The 24,247-nt window shown below is 39.9% G+C and overlaps 2 protein-coding genes across 7 annotated transcripts in view; both read left to right on the plus strand.

The window, feature by feature from the left end:
* Positions 1-278: 278 nt before the first annotated feature.
* LOC116049238 (zinc finger protein ZFAT) lies at positions 279-15,813 on the plus strand. 5 transcript variants are annotated; one of them, XM_036005870.1, is made up of 26 exons: positions 279-370; positions 473-502; positions 1,904-2,062; positions 2,616-2,783; positions 3,098-3,229; positions 3,429-3,542; positions 4,646-4,762; positions 5,138-5,211; positions 5,736-5,824; positions 6,052-6,150; positions 6,546-6,694; positions 7,339-7,430; positions 7,917-8,065; positions 8,413-9,120; positions 9,650-9,656; positions 9,858-9,984; positions 10,596-10,828; positions 11,133-11,214; positions 11,447-11,566; positions 12,927-13,100; positions 13,237-13,325; positions 13,740-13,878; positions 14,124-14,230; positions 14,949-15,036; positions 15,172-15,269; positions 15,347-15,599. In XM_036005870.1, exons 1-26 carry the CDS (start codon positions 319-321, stop codon positions 15,545-15,547), a joined length of 3,597 nt encoding a protein of 1,198 aa, XP_035861763.1. In that variant the 5' UTR covers positions 279-318; the 3' UTR covers positions 15,548-15,599. The 5 variants fall into 5 exon arrangements, with proteins under 5 accessions (XP_035861763.1, XP_031154566.1, XP_031154568.1 ...); XM_031298706.2 differs by lacking the exon at positions 9,650-9,656 and having other exon boundaries at positions 8,413-9,295; XM_031298708.2 differs by lacking the exon at positions 9,650-9,656 and having other exon boundaries at positions 8,413-9,295; positions 15,353-15,564.
* A 393-nt stretch (positions 15,814-16,206) lies between these two features.
* The window catches only part of LOC116049237 (MDM2 binding protein), a 38,651-nt gene continuing 30,610 nt past the window's right edge, over positions 16,207-24,247 (plus strand). Inside the window, exons 1-7 of one of the 2 annotated variants that reach the window (XM_036005871.1) lie at positions 16,207-16,472; positions 16,916-16,999; positions 17,107-17,180; positions 17,673-17,821; positions 18,177-18,235; positions 19,951-20,095; positions 20,428-20,542. In XM_036005871.1, the coding sequence (XP_035861764.1) occupies positions 16,400-16,472; positions 16,916-16,999; positions 17,107-17,180; positions 17,673-17,821; positions 18,177-18,235; positions 19,951-20,095; positions 20,428-20,542 (699 nt within the window). In that variant the 5' untranslated portion in view covers positions 16,207-16,399. The remainder of the gene's footprint in view (positions 16,473-16,915; positions 17,000-17,106; positions 17,181-17,672; positions 17,822-18,176; positions 18,236-19,950; positions 20,096-20,427; positions 20,543-24,247) is intronic. The other variant, XM_031298704.2, reaches the window with a different exon arrangement.

The following is a 24,247-nucleotide window of genomic DNA, read 5'->3' on the forward strand; positions in this document are numbered from 1 at the left end:
TTTTTTTACATGGTCTGTATTTGTTGCACCATGTGACCACCATAAATGTTACATTAAAACAAGTATTACTCACACACACTGTATTACTCCCACAACTTCAACTAAACAACTACAAGTATATGGCAACAGTGTTGATGCCTGCTGACACAATGGTCAACATATTAAAGATGTTATGTAAAAGAAATCATTGGCAAAAAGAAATTCTTTAAAGAAAACTGCTGCAGTTCCTTTCTCAGCCGCAGTACAGTCCTCCCGCCGCATAGGGCGCTGCTAGACCAGCTACAGTATCACTGTGTCCGGTCCACTTCCGCTGATTGGATGGACTTGTGTGGCAGATTCATCCATGGGCAGATTCGACAGAAATTTCTTTGTGCGTAATGTAAAATTAGGCTTTAAATACAAATTCAGTGGTTATATTTAGCCGTATATTGCCTCAAATCACTTGATAAATTAGTATTCTTTTGTTGTTTAGACGCTGGAGAAATGGATGGACAAAAAACGGGTAAGAATTTGGGCTAGCTTCAACTCGAATATGTTTGTCGGGATTTCATGTTGGTTTGGGCCAAATCAAAATAAACAAACGTGTTTTGTTAGTGTGCTAATTTTCAGAGTGTTTTATTTTTTATTCTCGCTGAGGACATTATTTACAGACTTTTTGTTCTGCGATACCGGTATAAGTAGTCTGTAGAGAGTGTCTTTAATAGTCGACAGCTTTTGAAGGCACAAGTGTCAGTCCTGCGAATGTTAGCCCCGAAGCTCAATGATGTGGCTGATTAATAATGAAGGTTTTCATACAGCATCAGATTGTGTGGACAAAGACAGCTTATCGACCTTAGTTAAAAAGGAAATGTATCAACGGATCAGCACTCAAAATCAACGCTAGCTCATATTTTCATTGCTTCATTTCATAAGGAACATAGTCAATTTCACACAAAAAAACAAAAAACATATCAAGGAGTTAAAACATTAACAATATTCAAGATAACTGTGGATGGACCGAAGAACTGCCTCATGTTAGTCTTCTGGATGCTGCTGTTAAATAAAGCTGTGATGTTTCAGCAATTGCCATATCCTATGAATTAACATCCAAATACGTAAATTGCATCCACTTGAAAAGGAAATGCTGATGAATTGTTGATATTTAATATTATATATTAATATATTATAGTATTATATAGTATATATTATTGTGGGTCTGGGTCCTGTTTACTGTTAAATGCCCCTCAATGTTCAACAGGTGGGAACAAGGAGCTGTGTTGAATAATAGCTCCTATTATTTTATTGAGCCCCAACAGCATGCTCTGTTAGATGTGGAATGAAATCAACAAAACAACCGGTTGAAAATAATTCATTTTAAAGAATCTTTCAATCACAAATGTTTCCTGTAGACATACATGCCGTCCTCCATTACCTATCATTGAACTGCATATAAGCAATAAAGTATGGCACACTCCTTCCCTTCTATTTCCCTTATTTTCTCCCTACCTTTGACTCCGGTTGCATGTACAGTATTGAAAGTAAAATTAAACAGAAGAGAAGGGGGGAAAAAAGGAAACAATGTTAACAATTTCAACATTGACATCCACAGAAACAAACAAACTTTGAATAATGCAGATTAGGATTGTGCTATAGTGAAACTAGTTAAAGCAGTTTTCATTCATACGTATGTCTCTTTGACACTAGATTAAATACATTCTCTCACAAAGAAAGACCAGTTTCTATGAGATGTTGCAGATGGGTGAAGGGGGGAGGCTGGAAAATGGGGGATAATCCAAATAAATAACAAATAACAAAATTTGCTCAGACATATAATGTTAATCTATCTCACTCTCTTTTTTCCTGTTTTTTTTCCTCCTCTCACTGCCTCTTGATCTGCCACCTTTTTTTCTCTTTGTCTCCCCAGCTGGTTCTGTGTTCATGTGTCGGCTGTGCAACCTCTTCTCTCCCAGTCGCTCTCAGCTGCTGGCCCATTGCTCCCAACTGCACCCCCAGCAGGAGCCTCCTGATGACATCATCATTGCTCTGCAGCCTCTTGTAGGAGAGCCTGTGGAGACGCTGACAGGTCAGATTAGCCAGTAATGATTAGCTGGTAATTGCCAGCATTGCTGTCAGTAAATCATGTAAAAACAAACAAACCACACTTTCTATTGCATAATAATTATCACTATGTTCACTAATTTGGGGATGAATTGGACGATGAATTTGTACAATATATTTGATAGGGGCTTGAGTCCAATACAGTACTTAACTGTACTAATATTCTTGGACTGATAATCAAGTCAAAGTTAATTAGAAGATAATTAAAATACCAAGCAAATAAAAAAATGTGAACAATTAATTAAGAATGAAGAACAAATAAACATTATACTACACAGGAATATGCCGGTCAGTGCAACACTCTAACTCTTCTCTGTTTTTGATTGTGTCTGGGAGATTGCTGTACAATGGAGTTCTATGACACACGGCATAAGCTACATTAGTACGGCTTTTGCTACACAGAAAATAAGTGTTTGTAGGATAAGCTCATGGTTTGTTTTGGTCTCTTAGTGGGATCTATTAATTGAAAAAACACTGCGTTATCTTCTTATCTGTTCTGCTGTGTTGTTGGCCCACAGAGAGCCCAGTGAAGCGAAAACGAGGACGACCGAAAGGCTCTACCAAGAAGACGCGCACAGATTTGACAGAGTGCATGACCGACTCTACCCTTTCTCAGGAGGATAATGTTCAAAGAGAAGAAGAAGGCAATAAGGAGGAGGGAGACAGACAATGTAGCTCAATACAAGGTAGTGTTGTTGCCAATTATATGTATTCCATAATTCTTTCTTTTTCATGCAGAAGACATGATAAGTAACTTCTGCATGAGAGAAGACGCTTGCTTAAAGTTTATAGCCAATTTTACAGTATAAAGGGTTTTGGGCAACTGGCTTTTGCCTGGTTGGTAACCTAACTTTTCTTAAAAGTCACTAAATTGTTGTGTAGGCATTTAAACCATGAGTTTTATTTTTTTCAAGTGAACTTGTTTTTGTTAGTGATTTCTGTAAATATTCTACACAAACTGTGTTTCCTGCACACGGCATACTGACTCTTCCTCTGCTAGCCGAAAGCAATGACGGGATGTTGGGGCTGGAATGTAGAGACTGCCATCGCTCGTTCAGCAACAGACGACAGATCCTTAAACACATCTGCCTGAGAGAAGAGGAAGTTGACGAGGACGAAGAAGAGGAGAATGGTGAGGAGTGAAACAAATCTGCGATAGAAAAGTGAATGTGTGCCAAAGAGGCATTCAAATTTGGGGTGAACTGAAGGAGAACGTTTGGAATTATCCTTCCAATAATTATAGATCATTCAATACATCTGCCTTAACTACAGATGTTGGGAAAAAGTACAGAAGGTCTTGGCAATTTAACAGACATAATAATCATTTTCAGGGAGCATCTGTGGTGGAGCAGGAGTTGAGGCTTCTGGAAGTTTGGATCCTGGGGGAACAGATCCAAACCAGATGCAACAAAACCCAGCGAGACCAGGACTCATGAGAGAAAAAGGTATAAGGTTTAAGTTCAGTACATGATTTCTTCAAATTAATTCTTACCAAGAGGGACATCTAATTGCTGCTTTAATATTACAATTTATTGAAAAAAATTCTGGTACAGGATATAAAATCCTCTATTCCAGACTCAAGCAACACAAAACAAAAATATATATATATTTACATTTTAACATGTTGTTTTCATAAAACACATTAATTTCATGATTGAAATTTTCTCAAATTCATAAATAAGTTACATAAATTACTGACAAGCTTTATAATTATACAGTATACCTTTTGACAGGCAAAATGCATCCAACCTATTTTTTTTTCAACAATATCTTTATTGAATTTTTTATATAACAACCCTAGAGCTGAGAAAAGGGATATTGTACAACAATATATCAAGTAGACACCAGACCAGCCCATCCCTCCCTCCCTCCCTCCCTCCCACTCACTCCACCCCTACGGGTCCGACCATACATTCTTACAGAGTGTGTACCAAGTAAAAAAAAGAGAGTGAATACTAGCCTTCAGTATAACATAAAACAAACGAGCAAAAACAAAATAAGCCTAAAACAAAACTGTTGCAGAAGGGAGGTGCCTAGCAGGGATAGGTAGAAAAGAAATATAAAACAAACAAAAAATAAAGCTAGAAACCGCACCAAATGTTGTATTAGCATGTTTAACCATCACCTGACATTGTGTAAATATAAAAGAATTATTGTATTGTGGGCACCATGTCCACATATGCTAGAAAACCACCCCAGATCTTTTGAAACTCTCCAGGTTTACCCTTCAAATTATACATAATCTTTTCACTTGGTATGCATAATACCAGTTCATTCGTCCATCTAGCAAATGTAGGTGGTAATACATCTTTCCAATGCATAGCTATACATTTGTTAGCTGTACTAAGGGCCATCCAACCTATTCTTAAAAGAATTAACTGAAGGGGAACGCACAACTTCTTCTGGAAGCTCGTTCCATGATTTTACCGCACAGAGAGTGAACAAATTCTTTCTCTTCTCAGACAGGCATGTTCTTGGGTAATTTGTGATGAAATGTGAAAGATTAATGATCTTAGCAGTTTGACCTTTTCTTCTTCCCTGCTTGTAGACGTGGGCAGCTTCAGACCCCCGAGAACCAACCGAAACGGGACGCAACGCAAAAACGCAACGGGAAACAAAAAATCGGTCATCAGTGTTGTTCTGACAGAAGATAAAACACTTCCAGGTTTGTCCTTAGGAGCGTTTTTGTTGGGCTAGCATTCACATTTTGGCTAACATCGACTGCTGTAGAAGAAATATTTATGATCCAGCACCGCTACCCACCAGCCCAACCACACCCCTGATTCAAAATTAAGAACTGCACCACAGCACCTTGTTAATTATGGTTGTAATGACTTTATGATCTTTAGCACTTTAGAATGCACAGCATTACGCAATGCATTATTATTTATTAATTTATCTATTCATTCATAGTTGTACTGTATCTGTGAATTGTCCTTTTATGTACTACTCTTTGTGCCTTTTAATTCCTCTTCTGGGACAATTTGGGTTATTTGAATCGAATTGAATTGAATAAGTATGTTAACCTTTCATTCAACAGGTGTTTCTACAATGGTTCCAGTAGAGGACAATTCAGCAGAAACAGAGTCTTCAGCCACACAAGCTCAACCTCAGGTAAGCACAGGAATACACACAAACATTCACCTAAATTGTAAAATGTATTTCTCACTTACCTCTTGTAGTATTTAGCCTGGCAGACAACCTGGAGTTTATTTGCCCAGGTTTTGAGATATCTCTGAGATTTATGTCTCCATCCCAATAGAATAACGCTGTATAGAATTCCATTAGTTGTGCTCACAACAGTGAAAAATTACATCGTTTTTCAGGAACAGTGTCCCAGTAACTCAGGATAGTGCAGAGACCTTTTTGTGAGTAGTTTCTATGGAAACGTATTTCAAAGACATAATTGCTATAAAAAAAGGATGTGGGCTCAAATGCAAAATAAAAACACATTATTTCTAAAATGTTTTAGCATATTAGCATTTCAACTGAGTTTTAAATGAGATGGTTCTGTGATACAATGTTGCAGTGTGTGTCTCTTTTTTCATGTATTAGTTATTATCTAATATTGATTTGATTTGAGTTGATCTGTGAGTGCTAATAGTATATGGGTTTATTTATTGAATTTGTCTGGGCAGTCTGCAGTCTTCCAGAGTCGGTCATGTCAAGACCTTGCAAGTGGAGCCACTGCCTGCGAGGGTGACCCTAAAACAGATCAGGTGCCGAGGTAATATAATAGAAAATGTCCATCTCTTCTATAATTCTTTGAATGTAATACATAATTGATGGTAATAAGCAGATCGCTTCATACAGACAATCTGACAACGGGAGTTAGTTTGTCAAATGCATGCATAAATAATGTTGTAAAGGTCCTGCTAGTTTGTGCTAGCAGCAGTCTGATCTATCGATGTTATCTCCTGTCAGTGGTCTGATCCCTTTGTTTTCTACTCGTAGTTCTAACCCGACCTCCACAACAACAACAACAACAACAACAAAAACAGTAGCAGCCAGCAGAGGCTTCCAGGAATATTCTATCAAGCAAGATGCTACCAAGTACTGTATGAATATTTTTATTAAATGTATTAACATAGAATTTATTTTATAGTAGTTGTAGCTTTGGCGGTTAAGTGTGGTGGTTAAGTGTAGCTAAATGCTCCTTTGTAAACTACAGGCTAAACCCTACTGTAACTAAATCTGCTTCTAATGTAACAATCTAACAGAAAAGATATGTCTGACTTTGTTTTTCCTGTTTTGTTTTTTTTTGAGTAGTTAAAAGTTTATTTAGTTTGCTTCCTTATTGCTAATGTTGTTATCCGAGCAGCCTAAAGTCAGTCGAAGAATTTTGTCTATTTTGTTAGCAACATCAACAGCAATCTCTACTGCCACCATAGTAACTACAATATATTGGTCAACTGGTAATTGTAATATTGTTACTCTCTGTCTCCCAGTTTACTTCAGAGCCAGTTGAAGATCTTTGCCTGTGAGTTCTGTAATAAGATCTTTAAATTCAGACACTCGCTGGTGGCCCACCTCAGAACACACACCCAGGAAAAACCGTTCCAGTGTCCACACTGTGACTACGCATCAGCCATCAAAGGTAAATCCAGGCTCACTGTTCTCGAGGCCACACAGACACTTTTAAGCTTGATTATTAAAAGTGAAATGAATCGAGTTGTTAAAGTTACAATTTATATTTTGAAGTTTGTGTAAATCAAAGGTGCTGATGGGAAACAGGGGGAGAGAGAGGGGTGGGTATGACGGGTCCCAGGTTATATGGCATCCGTCTTAACCACCACATGCCCCTATTCGTAGGATTTCATGTGAAGTTTTTGTTTGTACAACATTGAAGCAATGCCATTAAACATTGGTGCTGTTTCTTTGTGTTGCTTTTAACCATTTTATTTCAGTGTCCCATGTTGGATCCTTGGTGAAAGAGGGCTGTAGAGATATTTTGTCTTAACTCCTCCTTTAAATGTGTAATCAGGTGCCTTTGCAATTACTGCTAATAGCTATTATAATCAATAAGAATGGATAAGTATTTAATGCTCCCCATGAGGAAATTGGGAAATATCAATAGTTACAAACAAGCAACACGGAATTACTGGAAGTATTTGTAAAACCTATAGCAGACCAGGGTACCTTCTGGAATCTTTAAATAACAAAATCATAAAACTTGCAGTTACAAACTATTAAAAAGCCTGTAAAAGTTGCTTACTTTCTTACCTTCCTTTCCCTTCAAAGCCAACCTGAATGTTCACCTGAGGAAGCACACAGGAGAGAAGTTCAGCTGTCAGCACTGTCCTTTCAACTGTCTCAGCCCAGGACACCTCAAGGTGTTGTTATTACTTAATTACTGGTATTGATGTTATTTGTAGCACTGTTATATCCTCAGTATAATTAATAGGGGTGTGCAAAAAAATCGATTCATATTCAAATCGCGTATCAAGCTCTACTGATTCAAAATTGATTCATAGAATTCCAAAAATCGATTGCTTTTTTTTATTTTTTTTATTGTATGTTTACTGCAATCACATGGGAAAAGTAACTACATTTACATATTGTGAATCGTTTTTTGAATCGAGAATCGTTTTTGAATCGAAAACCTATTTTGAATCGAATCGTGAGTCTAAAAATTGATATTGAATCGAATCGTGACATTTTCTGAATCGTGCACCCCTAATAATTAAAACTAACATGCAAGCTTAGAGACACAATGCAAAGTATGTTGTGATTCTGGTTTCCACACTCAAATAGATTAGATCAATGGTCAGGGCTTTTTTTCTGGTTGCAGCAGTAATTCTGTATTTCTGGTAATGCAGGTCCACATAGAGCGAGTCCATTTAAAGGTGAAGCAGCACTGCAGCTTCTGTGAGAAAAAATACTCCGATGTAAAGAACTTGCTTAAACACATGGAGAAACGACATAACCTGAAAGACCCTGCTGTCTCCCAGAGCTACCAACAGCTGAGGTTTGAGCTTCATTATAGGGCTGGGAGATTTTTGATAAATAATCATCAGTAATATGTATATAATGACTAAGTGGGTAAAGGCAAATAATAGAACAGTTACAACAGTCTGGTAAGTTCAGAAAATGACATCACTTTACTGTAATGCAGCCTGTAAAACCAGGAAAAGCAACACTTATGCCATATTGCGATATTACGATATCCAAAATCTAAGACAATATCTAGTCTCATATCACCATATCGATACAATATCGATATATTGCCCAGCTCTACTTCATTATCTACATTATTTTACCATCCCATCTACCATCGGACATGCCTGCCCTTCTAAATCTGTTTATCTGGTCTAGGTTAAAGACTCGTCAGGGCCTCAGACAGCTCCTCTACCACTGTCCCACCTGTAACCGCCGCTTTAAGAACCAGCTGGAGCGGGAGCGCCACCTGTTGGTCCACGGGCCCCAGCGTCCCTTCGCCTGCCTCCTCTGTGACCATGCTGCAACCAAGATGGCCACCCTCGCTGCTCATGTCAGGAAGCACCTCTTCCTATACGTGTGCTGTGTGTGTGACGGGAAGTTTGTCAGCTCTCAGAGACTGAAGAGTCACTTGAAAGAGTCTCACCCCGAGCTGGACCAGGGGCAGGCCTTCACCGACTGCATCAACAACAGCTACTATCTGATACAGCACGGAGGAGGCATGTGGGGGGATGAGGAGAGAGACGATCCAGATAATGGGATGGAGGAAGAGCTAAGGATAGAGCAGGATGGGGAAGATGAGAGGACAAGAGAGGGGGGTAGAAGAGATGGTGTAGGAGGGGAGGAGTGGCGAGATGGGGAAGGGGAGCAGCTGAAAGTAGCAGCAAGTGAAGATGTGGAGCAAGAGAAAGAGGAAGAACAAGCTAAATCTCAGGGTGAAAGTGCAGAAGAAATGCAGCGGAAAGAAGGAGAATTAGAGAACAGAAGTGCACAGCAAGATTCCCAAGAACTGCCCCATCAAGCTATTTCTACAGAAACCACAACTCCATCTGACAGACAAGATGAAGCAACAGCTGGGGAGAAGTCACAGGACAGCACGGTGGACACATGCACCGCAGCAGCTGGAGATGATACACCAGAGAGCAGTCACACCCCCCACTTGGAGGACAGGACTCAAGAAAATAAACACCCAGCTGACGAGAACACACAGACACCTTCAGCACCTCCTGTGGAAGATAAACAAACTCCACAATCAGAAACGGTAAATTAGTCCCAGGTACACAATAATATCAGCTAGGACTCCCACTAACGATGAATTGTCTGGCCTTTGTCTTATTTTGTCCATCCAACAATCCAAAACCCAAAGATATTTAATTTCTTTAAATCATTTTAATCAAATCAAATCTCAAATCATTTAATGTTCCAGAATTTCAAACGAGAGAATATTAAGATGTACTTAAGAAAATGACTTAATGGTTAATCGATTGCTGCTGATTAATTTTCAGCACTAAAAAGCCAATAATTAGTGTATATAATCTTTTACATTACAAGACATATCGGAATTATGTCATCCATGTCTGATTATCCATCCAAAGTAATGTTCTTCTCTATATATAGAAAGGGCGATAACAGGCAACGATTGCACGTAATGAAGATTATGATGCAGTCTTATTATTTAATCAGAACTATTTAATCTGTGTCTAAAATACATAATTCTTTAGAGGAATTCTACTTTAAGTCATCTTTTCATCTTCTCTTGAGGTAGACCTTCTCCTCAGCTTTGCTCCTGGCAGTCTGACTTGTTCTTTGTTTATTGCTGGTAGGTGTTGGAGGTTTTGCATCAGAGTGCGTTCCAGCAGGTGTTCTCAACTCTTCAGAAGACTCGGCTCAATATGGAGTCTTTCCAACGACTCAGGAAAATTTACGGAGACTTGGAATGTCAATACTGTGGTGAGATGATGAAACTCCCTCGAGAAGGCTGGTTTTATTTTGTCCTGTTATTTTATTTATTTAGTTTAATTTTGCTTTATATTACATGTGATTTTTTACTCAGGGGTGTCACGATTTTGTTTTTAAATCGAAAATCGATCCCCAGTATTTTTTTCTTTCTCCACCCTCCCTACTCGCGCACGTCCAAAGAAATAAACAACAGCAGACACAGTGTAGCTTACCGGCTGGTAGCATGCAGCTATAAACCCAGGGTAACGTAGCTTACCGGTAGCCTACAGCTTGACTTTTCCAGACACCATGGCCCCTGCCCCTTTGCTTTCAGCTGTGTGGCAACATTTTGCCTTCTGTGTGAGTGAGTTGTGCCGAAGGGACTCCATGGTGCCTTCAGGTGCACCTAGTTAAACTAATGGTGGAATCAACTGCGCCCTGTGAACTCTGAAAAACTAATTTTTTTGTTGTAGTACCCTTCTGCCATCTAGTGGCTCTTACTGTGGCATTGCCCTCCCTGTTGAAAAAAAAATGTTTAAATCGAAAATGAGAACCGTGACACCTCTATTAGCTTTTCCTCTATCTGGCTAGAGTGTTAAATCGTGTCTTTTTTTGCTGCACAGGTAAACTGTTCTGGTACAAAGTCCACTATAACGTCCATGTACGCACACACACCAAGGAGCACTCGCATTACTGTTCAAAGTGTAGCTACTCGTCCATCACCAAAAGCTCTTTAAAGCGGCACCAGATCCAGAAGCACAGCGGCTTGCTACTGCCTTGTTCGAATCTCGGCTGTAAATACACCACACCTGACAAATACAAACTTCAGGCCCATTTGAAGACACACCAGGAACAGGTAACCAGTCTTCTACCTTACCCTACCCACCCTAATGTATTGTTTACCTCAATGCAAGTTTAGATCAATTTGTTTGATCAACATTTTAGTTTATTTGCATTAAAATGTAATGCATTTGCATTATGCATGTATTCAAGGTAGCTTTTTACATTTGTTAAATTAGTAGAAAAATTAAGTTAACGAAAAAGATCATTCATGCCGCCCTAATGATTTTATATCTGAGCTTTAATCAGGGGAAGACCTTCACTGTTTTACCCATTTTTACTGTGACGGATGCAAACATTGACTCTTCTGTTGTTTACAGGGGAAGAGCTTGACTTGTCCTGTCTGCCAGAACAGCTATCCAGAACACAGACTAAAACACCACATCAAAACATCCCACCCTGGTAAAGAATACACAAATATATCTACAGACATACACAAAACATGCACACACTACCTTTTGATGTTTGTTCTCTAAAAAGTTCAATTTCAAAGCTGTCCTTTAAATCAGCGTGGGTATTTTGTTCATTCTCCACTGTGCTTACTGTATTGCATATGACTGAAATAAATAGTTAGTTACATAGCCAAGTTCAAGAAAATGTCCAAGGTTGCGATTTCATTTTGTGTGTTGGACAGACACGCTACCTATGCAGGGTAAAGGACTGATGGTGCAGCGCGCAGAGAAGTGCCCCTACTGTGACTCCTATTTCCTGAAGAACAGCAGTGACTTTCAGAGGCACATCTGGGCCCACCAAGGTGAGATATTCATCTAATCTCAACACAGGCAAACACATACACACACAGCACAAGTGTGGAGAAACACATCTGGGCCCACGAGTGACCAAATGCACAGTATTTCACTGCTTGATTACTTTGTGATCTTAGCTTCCATCTGTCTCTCTTTCTCCTGGCTGCCTTCCAGGACGATGGACTAGACTGAAAACACACTCCAGACGTTGTAGAAGGAAATTGGCCCGTTGGTCAAGTTACTTGTGAAATGATGAGAGCACAAACAAACCAAATCATCTGCGTGTATGCTGCTGGCTTTATCTCAAAGATAAAAAATTTAAATCTGGCAATGAAGATAGGCAGAAGTTACACGAAAGTTATGAGACTGTTTTTTCTCCTGCAATAATCTCTTGGTCAAAACTTTTGCTACGCTATATGTTTGTTTATCTGAGAATCTAATGAGTAATGTGGGGCTGCTAAAATTACTGCTAATGAATATGTGCTGAAGTTGTTTACTTAATTAATTTTGTCAGTCCACACAATCCACAAGATAATAGACAGTTCAAATGTATCTTTTGCAAATCCCTTTTTATTATACACACAGCACATACAAGCAAATCGCAGAGTATCGAAGGGGCAACCATGGTATGGCGCTCCTGGTGCAGTTTGGGGGTTTGGTGCCTTGCTGAAGGCCACCTCGGTAGGGCCCAGGAGGCAGACTGGCACCTCTCCAGCTGCCAGTCCGCACTCTATACTACCGTACAGGCCTGAACCGGCGACCCTCTGGTTCCCACACTCGTTTAATACGTTAACTATGTGCACATCAGCTGTAATGTACAATGTTTTGTTTTGAGGAAGTGAATTGTTAGTCTATTCCTCTTCCCATCAGTCCCTGCTTAAACCCTTCCTGTTTACCTTGAAGTTACATCTGTGCTGAGGCTGAGGAAGCTGGCAGACATAAATCCAGCACAGCTGTTGATGAAGGTCTCAGAGAGCACAGCCAAAAAACCCTGCAATGCATAGTATGCTGATTGTGTTTTTCAGCAGTTTATCTGGCTTTGTTTTCTTGACACTTTCTGCCACTTTGTCACAAGATTTTGCTACACTTCCTAGCTCACTGCTGGCTGCGCCCATACAACACTCACCCATAGAAAACATGTAGGCACATATCAATCACAAGGTGGTGGACTAATAACACACTTATGCACTTAATATAGTTATTTTACTGTAACTTTCTAGCTGTTTATGTTATGTTTATGTTCTTTTATTAATCTACAAATATTGTAATTACAATTGTAAACAAAACGTTTTATTATTTTCTTTTTTAGCATTTTGTTGCTGTCTCATGTGCTTTTTCTTTTGTTTGCGTGTGTCTCCGTGTGTGTAGGTTTGAAGCCATATGTCTGCAGTGTGTGTGACTATGCAGGCCGCAGTAGAAGCAACCTGAAGACTCACATGAACCGACACAACACAGAGAGAAGTCACCTCTGTGATCTGTGCGGTAAAAAGTTCAAATCTAAAGTCACGCTCAAAAGCCACAGACTGAGCCACACCGATGAAGGTATGTATTATTTATTTATTTATTATTATCCATGTTATAATTGATTATTGTATGTCCCAAGTATTCTGCTTGACTGGACGTAATTTGAGTAAGTGCAAAGCGATGATCTATATATAATATTTTTTGGTTTGTTCAGGGAAGCGGTTTCAATGTTCGGAGTGTGACTTCACCTCGGTCTCCAAACCTTCCTTGCTCAGACACATGGAGCAACACGCTGAGTTTAAGGTCAGAATAAATGCACAGGCGCGCGCGCAAACACACACACACACACGCACGCACGCACACACGCACACACGCACACACACACACACACACACACACACACACACACACACACAATGGTGTTTTAAGCCCCAAATGTCTCCTTCCAGGCAGCGCTGCAACTGTTGACTTCAAGGCACCTAACCCTAACGTTAGGTGCCGAGACGTCAGGGGCTTAAAACACAGATAAACCACACACACACACACACACACACACACACACACACACACACACACACAAAAGCTGTACTCATGATGTCATGTCATTGTGTTGACAACATGATTGAACAACATTGTTGTTTACAATAATAAATGTAATCTAGTTTTACAGATATTGTATTTGCATTAACTTGTGTGTGTTTTTATCTATCTATGTAGCCATTTCGCTGTGCCCACTGCCACTACTCCTGCAACATCGCTGGTCCCCTGAAGCGACACTACAACATGAAACACCCAGATCAGAAATATCAGAATGCCGGACCTGGACTGCCTAACCCTGATGCTCTGAAACAGCAAGGTCTGATCTCTGCTCTCATACTGCCATGTCCAGACTTTTCATGTTCTTTAATGTCACATTTTACTACAGTAGGACATTTGTATTACGTACAGATTGTTAAAGTATGGTTGGCATTATGGTGAAGACCCTTAATTAATAATGTATTAATAATTAATAATTTAATATTGCTTTAGGCTTGTCGCAGTACAGAACAAAAAGTGTGTTTAGCACAACCTAACATAGCTTTTGTGTGTGCCTGTGTTTAGGTGGTATGAAGTGTCCTGAATGTGAATTTGTTTATGGCACCAAGTGGGAGCTGAACCGCCACCTGAAGAGCAAACACAGCCTGAAAGTAGTGGAAGGCACCTGGGAGGTAAACAGTATACACATACACAGACTAGATACAGTGGAAAAAAAGCATTGGGTTATTTTTAGCCATGCTAGTGACATGACTCTGGGGATGGCAATGTCGGTTGGTCCACCACTATGGTCCAGACTAAAATACCATATATTGACTATTGATTGGCACAAAATTTGGCACAAAAATTCATGTTCCCCTCAGGACGTATTGCCTCTTTGGTGACACCCTGAAATTATGACATCATCAGATCATAATTTAATTTTGACTAATAGACCAAATACTTTCAAAACTAATGGCATTCCCATCAGCCTCAGATGTACATTGTGTTTAGTGCTAATTAGAAAATGCTAACATGCTAAACTAAGATAGTTAACATGGTAAACATTATACCTGCTAGGTTCAACATGATAGCATTATCATTGTGAGCATGTTTGCATGCTAACATTAGCATTAAGCTCAAAGCACCAATGTACCTAAGTACAGCCACACAGAGCTACTAGCATGGCTGGAGACTCTTTGTCTTGTTTCTGTCCCAATCTCTTGTCATTAAAAATTATATTTCTGATTTAGAAACTTAAAAACTGCTGCCACAATATCAGAAGCAGAAATCACGCTTAAAATCTTGCTAGCTCAATCATGTTAGCATTTAGTATAAGTATGAGTTGTTTTTCTTTGTCAAAGCTAGTATTTTCAGTATAGTACAATCTCCGCCATATGTATGAATAACCAGGTGGGGGAGACAGTAGAGGCCCAGTACGTGCCTGTGGAGGATGAAGAGCAGCTAACGGAAGAACCTGTAGCAGCCCTACAGGACAATGGTAACAACAACAGTGATAAACATACAGTGGATACAGACAATTTTTTAAAATTATTTTCCCACAAATAATTGGGGAAAGTGCTTGCATAATGTACTATGTGACACATCACAATACATGCGTGTCTCTTGTGTTCAGTTAATATCCAGCAGATTACCGAATTCAGTTCCGAGACTCACGACGCCGTCACCTCCATGGTCGCCATGGCTCCAGGCACTGTTACCGTCGTACAACAGGTAAACAACACCACATCACATACTCAGTAATTCATCAGTTGTTACAAGAAAATGTTGATGTTGAGTTGTGACTGAAGTTGCAGGTGGCTGATGAGCAGGAAGTTGGTAACTGCAGCAACCAGCTGATGGTGGTGAATGCAGAGGGGGGTCTAGTCGGTAACCAGGTGATGGTGGTGGAGGACGCACACGGCCTGGAGGCTCTGACAGTCCTCACTCAGGGAGAAAACACTCACCACTATATTGTCTACGTCCAGGAACACACTGTAGAAATCAACTAGTAATGCTACAGTAGCATTTCAACATCTGTCGATCCATCAGTGTTAAGGGGATCAGTGAGTATCCGTTTGCAAAAAGTTAAGTAACATAAAATGTACCAATAAGCAATAAAATCAGGATTTAGTCAATGTTTCCCTGTCCTCATTAAGTATTTCATTCATCAGATTTATTTTTTCATTCGCTTGGTAATTATGAAAACCATACTTGTGTGATTATGTGACATATTTTGTACTTACAAAGTATATTTGAATAAAAACCCTGTCCTGCACTGCTCTTTGCACTGGAGTGGCTTCATTTTTTAAAAAAAAACAAAGTTGATTTGAGTTTAGTTGTTGCTCAGTATGTTTTCACATCAGAAATTCTGAAACATTTGGTACAGTTTTCATATTATGACACATTTGACATGTGTGACTGAATATGATATGAGAAAAAGCAACACAGAATATTTGCAATACTTTGAAGTATTATATACATTTTTATGGAAGTAATTTAAGAGTAGTTTACAAAAACATTTTGAATAAAAATAAAAAGAGGAAAAGCCATGGCTCTTGGAGGAACAACACTTTGCATTAGGAATTCAATATAGTGGTTTCTGTTTATTTGTAACTTGGAAACAGACTATACAATGTGCTGTATGACACAAAAAGATAATATAGCAGCTCTACGTGGTAGTTTAGTCTCAGTCCAGTAGGTGGCAGTGGCGCGCTTTGTGGTCTGTTGCTTACATCCGGTACATTGTTTAGATTACAGAAGAAGAAGAAGCACCGGTGGGAAATTTGTCTGCGCGAAAGATTGTTGTTCGATATTTCACTACAAGTTATTATTAATCGTGACAATACTAATGCTTACATGACATGGACCGTTACGTGTTGGTTATATCCTTTTGCCAAACTGATGACGACCTGGCGGAGGAGTATAACGTTACGTGTAAGTTTATACTTACTTTGCTAACGTTAACGCTGCTAAACCAAGTTTAACGTTGACGTTAGTTAACGTTAGCCAGTGGCTTAAAGCGTATGTTGATACTGTACACATAACGTACACGATCCAACACATAACTTAGCTAGGTTAACAACATACCTGTAAGGTTTGGTTACAATGCTAACAGTGTTCGTTTCAAGAGAGTTGAGTCGCATACATTTGGCTTGTAGCGTTAAATGAACGTTACCCGGCCAATAACGTTATCACGCTAACGTTAGCTAGAGTAAAAAAAGAAAAAGTGGTTTACGTAAATTTAAAAAACTTAAGGCTTAAAAGTGGCTAGGACTAACCCATGCACAGCACGTGCTATGTATATGTTTTTTTTATTATAAATAAACCAGTAGTCCGGTTGTGGTGAAGCCTGACTACTGAATTGTCATTGTCCACAGGTCTGGAGCCAGTAAAGCAGATACATGACAAACTTGTGGACATCTCAACTCAGGAGTCAGTGAGAGGGATCTCTGTGTTTCCTGGTACAGTAAATTAAACACTATCTTAAACCCTGTCTTACCTCCACACATAAGCTGTTGTTATTCCACAACTTTCCTCGCCTCTTTCTTCCCTCTGCATGTTTTCCCAGCTTGTTCTCTCAGTGGCAGCCCATCAGTTCAGAGATGGCACTTTGCAGTTCAGGCTTGCCAAGGAGTTACGCAGGTGAGACATTTGGAAGATTCAAGACGTTTTGCCATAAACATGTTTTTTGTTGCAAGGTGTAGGGTTTGTGTCTCCAAATGTATTTATTAAATACACTTAAAAGCATATTTATTTAACTTTGTCTTTGAACAGTGACACATCAGGTATTGATGTAAAAATGTTTTTCATAGAATTTACCAAAGCCGTAGTTGCTGCAACATGTCGACATACTGTACCCCGTGTGTTGATATCCAGTTGGTGGTATCGCTGTACATTTGGTCAATAAACATTTTTATCCACTTGTATGCTGACCAGCTGAACTCATGTGAAAGATGCTGATAAAAGTATTTATTTATTTTTTTCCTATTTAATCCACTCCAACTAAGAAGGGGGTATGGCATTCAGAGAGGAAGTGTATTAGGATTTTTGCCATTCAAACTATTGATACATGGATAAAGGAACATGGGCTGTAATTCTGTATTCATACTTGAATCCATAACACCTGTTTTGTAGTTTTGCAGCTCAGACTGGGAAGAGCTGTGGACAGGCCATCAGAAAACGGACCGTGAAGAGGAGAAGCCAACTGCTGTGGAGTCATGTCTCAGTGCTCTGAGTAATCAGGAGACACCGGACCAAAAGGATGATCAGCCGACACTGACAGAGTGAGCAACAGATGATCATTTCTCTTTTTTATAATATGATATGTTCTTGTTTTTTCTGCTCGGTGTTGCAGGTATTTGTCTGATGCATCTTTTGTGAGCTCATAAATATTAATATTATCTGAACATATATTAAACTATCATTGATAGTACTGAATTTGCCCCAATATAATCTATTTTATATTTATCTTACTGTTTTATACAGCGAATCAGGAGATTGATTTTGAGATACTTTGCTGATGTACATGTAAAAAAGGGAAAATCTTCATGTGTCTCAAAGAATCAAAGACAAAGTATGACTTTTTGGATAGTGGGCTGCAAGTCTTTCTGTTCTGATCTGAATGTCTTTATTAAACAGGCTGCTAGAGGAGGCTGCAGAAGGACTGCATCTACTGTCAGACAAGCTACCACCTCCAGGTACTGCTGAGCACTTACTTTCTTTATATACAGTACCTTCCTTAGCAGTAGGGTCGGGCGATGTCCCCTAAATTGGCAGCTGACGATGTTTACAGTAAAACATGGGGGGGGGGCACTTTCTATTTTACTATATCTCTTTACATAAATAAGTTTTTCTACTACTATGGGCTAACAGTTAACATAGAAACGATCAGACATACATTTAAATGCCCTCTGTAAATAGACAGTATTATATGCTGCCTTGCTGGTAGGGGCAGTTTTTTACAACTTGACCTACTTTCACTTAACTACGGTGCAGTAAAGTCAATCAGATGTCCGTGATCTGCGTAAGGACAGTACAGTGGGACGTTTGCCTTCAACAGAGCGACAGTAATAACCTAATAAACCATCATTACTGAGATTAAACTACATTCTCGGTTATGTTTGCACTGAACAACGCATTCAATAAACCGAAACATAACTCTTGCAGCGCACATGAACAGATGCGCAATATTAGCTCACACATAAAATAACACCCTCGTGAATTAGCCTACTGTTGCTAATTCATAAATCCTGTATAACACCGTCCCGTACCTACAGGACATCAGACTTACTTATTGATGCACGCACACAGTAGTGTCGACAAACATAGTCCAATGAGGGGAGAAAGGAAAGTGTGATAGCGTTCCACGTTAACGCTTTTTTCTCTCTCGCTCGAGACCGCTGTGTCCAACGTTACTAGCAGGTAGAGCGAGCTACAACTGACAGGGAGAGAGAGAGAGAATGTATCCCTGCAGCCAATCCAGTCTGCTCAAAGCGATGGTCTTTTTCACAAATAGGTTGCACGTAAGGGGGAGGGGCGTGATGTCAGCCAGCCATCACGACGGACGATGATATCATCCATCGGCACAACCCTACTTAGCAGCTGTGCATTTGTGAAGATGTTAACTTAGGGCTGTAAACTTTTCAAAAATATTTTGTTAGAATAAACGAGAACCAACATTAATTGGATTCAAATTCATTTGAAGGCACAATCTTCACTTCTATTGTGTTAAATCCAAAATGCTTCCACACACCACTACTTTTTGATTGATTTTGGGTGTTAATATGATTGTCTGTACAGCACAGCTCGCCAGTTTCCTAATTTTGCTTCAACGAGGAGAACAACAAACATCTGGTTTAATGATAGGGCAACAGAGCAAGAAGTTAGATTACTGCACAAATCAATGTCTCAAGTGAGAGTTTTGTCTTTGCCAAAAGCTTCTAATAACAAGGAATTAAAAACTATTTACTCAAGCAATTAGGTTTTGGAAATATACTATAGCCTTGTAGAAAAGGTGGCCTACTCTACATCATGGATATGCACTCACCACTGGGAAGATAGGATGCTTTTGTTCTGACTACTTCTTCTCAAGTCTGCATCCTGGAGTGATACTTCACTTTCTTACAGACCATTTTTTAGCACACCACCTCAGCAGGAGTTCAGGAACAGTCACCCTCCATTGTTAGCTGCCCCGAGGAGCTGTAGTCACTATGGGCTTTCAACTTTTCTTCCACAGATCTTGATATTCAGAATTGCAAACAGGCATTTCTATGTACTTATAAAAAAGATGGTATCAGTGGAACAACCAGCGGCTTATTGACCCCTCCTGAAATCCTACAGAGACAAAAAAAAGAAGACAGAAAATGATGATGATAATGAATTCCTCTTTGGTTTGTTCTATTTCCCCCCCTAGGTAAAGCCTTGTTGGATGTGCTTGTGTTGGGCTCTGCAGAGCAGTCCCCTCCTATAAAGGACCTGCTGCCTCTACTGGGAGCCCTCAAACACATCTCCTGCTGGCATGCTGCTAAGATCACTTTAGTCACACAGCACACCACTGGGTAAGGGAGGCGAAAATACACTCGATTTACATTTCTTGAGTTGCACAAAGCAAAGGATAAATACACTTTGAAACTAATCTAACACACTAACACAAGAACGTTCCTCAAGTCAGACGATACCTGTACATTCCCTGGGCTCACAGTGTACATATGCCAGTACACAAACACACAGCTATTAGTTCATTGTGGTATGTCAAACATGAAAATCTGATGAGAAAATGCAAAGATGGCTCAGGACTTTTATGCCTAATTTTTTTTTACAAATCAAGAATAAAAGTTACCAAAGCTCCCCTGTGCTGGTCATTGAGTGAACCTTTTTTTTTTTTGCCCAGGTGGCAAAAAGCAGCGTCCTACCTGAGTGCCGGTCTGGTGGAGCCTGCTGACCTACACAACTGTATGGACCATAGAGAACTGTGGAGGGGCGGCCTGGTCATCAGAGAGAAGAAGGTAAGGGGCTCAGAAAATGGATTGAGTGTACGGAAGAAACATTCAGGAAATAGTGAGTGTGTGTGTGTGTGTGTGTGTGTGTGTGTGTGTGTGCGCGTGCGTGTTCTTGTTTAACTATATTCGTGGCGTCCAAAAACCGGGAATACATTATACTTGTGGGGTCCGGACAGCTTTGTGTGGCCAAAATGCTGGACGCCACAAGTTTAAACGGCTGTTTGAGGTTAGAATTAGGTTATGGTTAGGGTGAGGGTTAAGGTTAGGCATTTAGTTGTAATGGTTAAGGTTAGGGTAAGGGGCTATGGAATGCATTATGTCAATGACGGGTCCCCACAAAGATAGTGAGATGTGTGTGTGTGTGTGTGTGTGTGTGTGTGTGTGTGTGTGTGTGTGTGTGTTAGGGCTTTGACTCCGAACTTCGATATTCGAATATAATTCGAATATTAACAAAAATATTGATATTCGAACGAATATTAGGCAGCCCTTAATATTCGAATTTCGAACCTGTTATGGGCATTATTTTTTTTTGTAAATGTGTTTGCTTGTAAACCCTGTTTTCAATTCAGATTCCGAGGCTTTTTCACGCATTTCAAAATGTAAACACATCGCGGCGACGCACGTTGCTCGGCCGTGGCTTGGTAGCGCATTTCCCCCGACTCATTTCCTGGTTCTCTTTCTCCATAAACAACGTAAAATCAAGGAGATGGTTAACTTTTCCTGCTCCAGATTTCCCACCGTGGTCAGAAAGAACAGGGGAGACACTTTGTTTCTCTCACTAAGACTATAGAGTCGCTACTCGCTCTGAAGCTACCAGTAATCACCGTCACTCTCTCACTCTAACACACACTCCACACACACACACCCACGCGCAGCTTGACGCACACACCAGCGCAAAAGTATGAACATCAGACCACTTACGTAGGCTACGGTGAAATATCCGACCTTCCTGTTGAAAGCATATTGTTTGTGTTTAATCCAGGGTCTGACTTTTAATTAAAAAAAAAAAAAAACAGTGGTGGCAGTGTGTTTTTCTTCTAACAACATCATTGCACGCCTACTGACTGATACACTGCCCTCTGGTGGACAGAACATATACGAAGTTTGATACCAATATAAGCCTTACTGAAGGCATTTAATGGTCAAAATATTATTAATAAATATTCGAATATATTTGAATATTAATATTCATAAACAAACGAACTTCGAATATGATTTTTGGGCAAAAGTGTGAGAAAGGTTAAGACCTTTAGAAAAATGTGGGGCACAGCTGTTTTGTGTGCCAAAGAGAAGAAAGTAAAAAATTATTTAAGTCTTTGTATATACTTTTATGAATCTGTGTACACTACTGTACAGTGTGTGTGATTGGTCATTTAAAATTAGCAATAAAAAACAAAGGTGTGTGTGTGTGAGTTACTAGCTTTCGAGAGAAAGAACTTTTTCTTTTTCCTCATAAACTCGGACTCTCTGTCAGTGTTGGCCAAGTACTGGAGAGGGCATGAGAAAAAACAGTGTTCTTCTTTAACTTACCTGCTTGCTTGCTCAGGGCTTTTTTATTATGAGCAGTGTTCTCTGTATGCTGGAGCATACAGCTAGCGGGGCTCAGCGAGAGACGGCAGAGAAAACAGCATTTGCTTAAGAACCTTCTGTACTGGGGCTAATCATGGCGACCTGATTCATGCCTCAGTGTGATTGTCTGTCTTTTTCATAAATTACTCATGCAGCGCACACAAAGGCCGGAGGGTACATTTTCACATAATTTCTTTAAAATTGCGTGAATGTTTTTACTCAGTGGGAGATAAGTCTCTCTCTGCTGCTGAATGAATCTAGAGATATTACTGGAGGTCACTGAGGGGTCATGGGAAATAGCTCTGCCTTGCTGGCAGAGCCCGCCCGGCTCCACTCCCACACGACCTTGCTCCCTGAGGAGTTGGCTGTAATTGATTATTAAGGACTTAGGCAAGGACAAGGGTTAGAGAACGCCTCAGGGCAGATTCTGTCTGTGTTTAAAGGATAGTGCTGGTGTTATTGAAATGCAGGTATGTTTTACTTTCTTAGAAAAGTGTAAAAGTAGAATTCTGTGAAAATAATGGCTTTAAGAACAGTTTTTGCTCCAGAAAAAGTCTGGCTCTGCATATGGGATTCAGTTTAAAATTCTCCCACTTACGACGTACAGAGTGTTGCACGGTGAGGCTCCTGCCTATGTGGCTGAGCTACTTCACCCATATTTGTCAGCTCGCTCTCTTAGATCTAATATGCTAAATTTACTGTCTGTCCTACACACCTGGATAAGACCCGAGGTGATTGGGCTTTTGATTCCTTAGCACCTAAACTATGAAATGCTCTGCCTCCTCCCTTACCTTGCTGTTTCTGTGGATTCTTTTAAAAATCAGATAAAAACATACCTGTTTAGACGGTGTGCAGCTGCTCTGCACTTTCAATACATTAATTGTGTAATACCGATTTGTGTATCGTGGTCTCACTCTGTGTTGTGTGTCTTGTGTTTGCCCTGTAAAACACTTTGTGACTTATGTCTGTGAAAAGCACTTTATCAATATATTTTACTCACTCAGCCTTATTCTCTCTTTACTAAAAGGATGAAGGAAGTTCCGACGATGTAATTTGTGCTTTGTAATTTGGTGTGATTTGTGATTTGCTACAGCATACAAAGATATATTAGACCAGGGGTTTCTCTACCTTTTTGGATGTGGGGACCAGCAAGCTGGAAAAGAGTGGTCTTGAGGACCGGTGGGGTGGGCAGCGGTCAGGGGTCAGGGTTAGACCAGACTGAGTCTACTTTAAAAGATCCTCTCCAGACATGTAAACCCTGATTAAGAACCTAGAATCTATCATGATGTCTCCTACAGCTCTGAAAAGTCAGTTGTCAATGTTTGTACACGGCTTGAAGTTTCTACACTACATTTGCTGAGATTTAAGCTGATGTAAGTTAAAACAAACTCTGCACGTACATCATTCTGCACAGCGATGCTCAATAATCACAGTGAGTTGACATTTTTGACTGGAGAGAGACTAACAAACAAGTGCATTCAGTCAAAATAAGCTGTCAAAATGTAAAATAAATCACTAAGTTAAAAATAAGTTAAGTTGCTGAAAGAGAGAAGTGTTAACTCAACACTCAGTGAAAAACATGGGCAAATTCACAACTCTTTTTTTGTGGCTGACAGGGTGGAGAAATGAAGTTGAGAAGTAGAAGTATGTGGTTTAGAGGGGCAGTAAGGGTTTCACTGCTACTCAGTTCTGATGCTCAGCAAAAAATATGAGAGGGCACCAAATTGAATGTACATTTACATGCATTGTCATTTTGAATCATCTGGCAGGAGGGAAGGTGAACATGTTTGTGGCTCGGTCGTTGAGAATCACTGTAATAAAACAATGGTGTGATTCCAACATTGTGGCAACAGTTTGGCGAAGGCCCATTCTTGTGTCAACGTGCACAATGCCAGGTCCAAAAAGAAAAATGGCCTTCCCAGTTTGTTGGAGAAGAACTTGACTGGCCTGTACCATGCCCTGACCTCAACCCAATCAATGCATCACCTTGGGGATGAAGTGGACTGCCTCAGTAATGCTCCTCAGGCTGAATGGGAACACATTACTGCAGCCATGCTCCTTCATCTTCCCAGAAGAGTAGGAGACTGTCAAAGCAGCATATTCATTGTGTTTGGAATGAGGTGTGAAACAATAAGAGAGTGT

This window comes from Sander lucioperca, chromosome 10 (genome assembly GCF_008315115.2).
Source record: "Sander lucioperca isolate FBNREF2018 chromosome 10, SLUC_FBN_1.2, whole genome shotgun sequence".
NCBI classification, from domain to species: domain Eukaryota; kingdom Metazoa; phylum Chordata; class Actinopteri; order Perciformes; family Percidae; genus Sander; species Sander lucioperca.

Bases quoted from the DNA above. Each gene is read 5' to 3' on its own strand.
- LOC116049238 (XM_031298706.2), top strand. From the start codon at position 319: ATGGACTTGTGTGGCAGATTCATCCATGGGCAGATTCGACAGAAATTT. The intron at 2,063-2,615 runs GTCAGATTAGCC...GTTGGCCCACAG, and splicing joins GCCTGTGGAGACGCTGACAG to AGAGCCCAGTGAAGCGAAAA. The intron at 5,825-6,051 runs GTAATATAATAG...TTCTACTCGTAG, and splicing joins AAAACAGATCAGGTGCCGAG to TTCTAACCCGACCTCCACAA.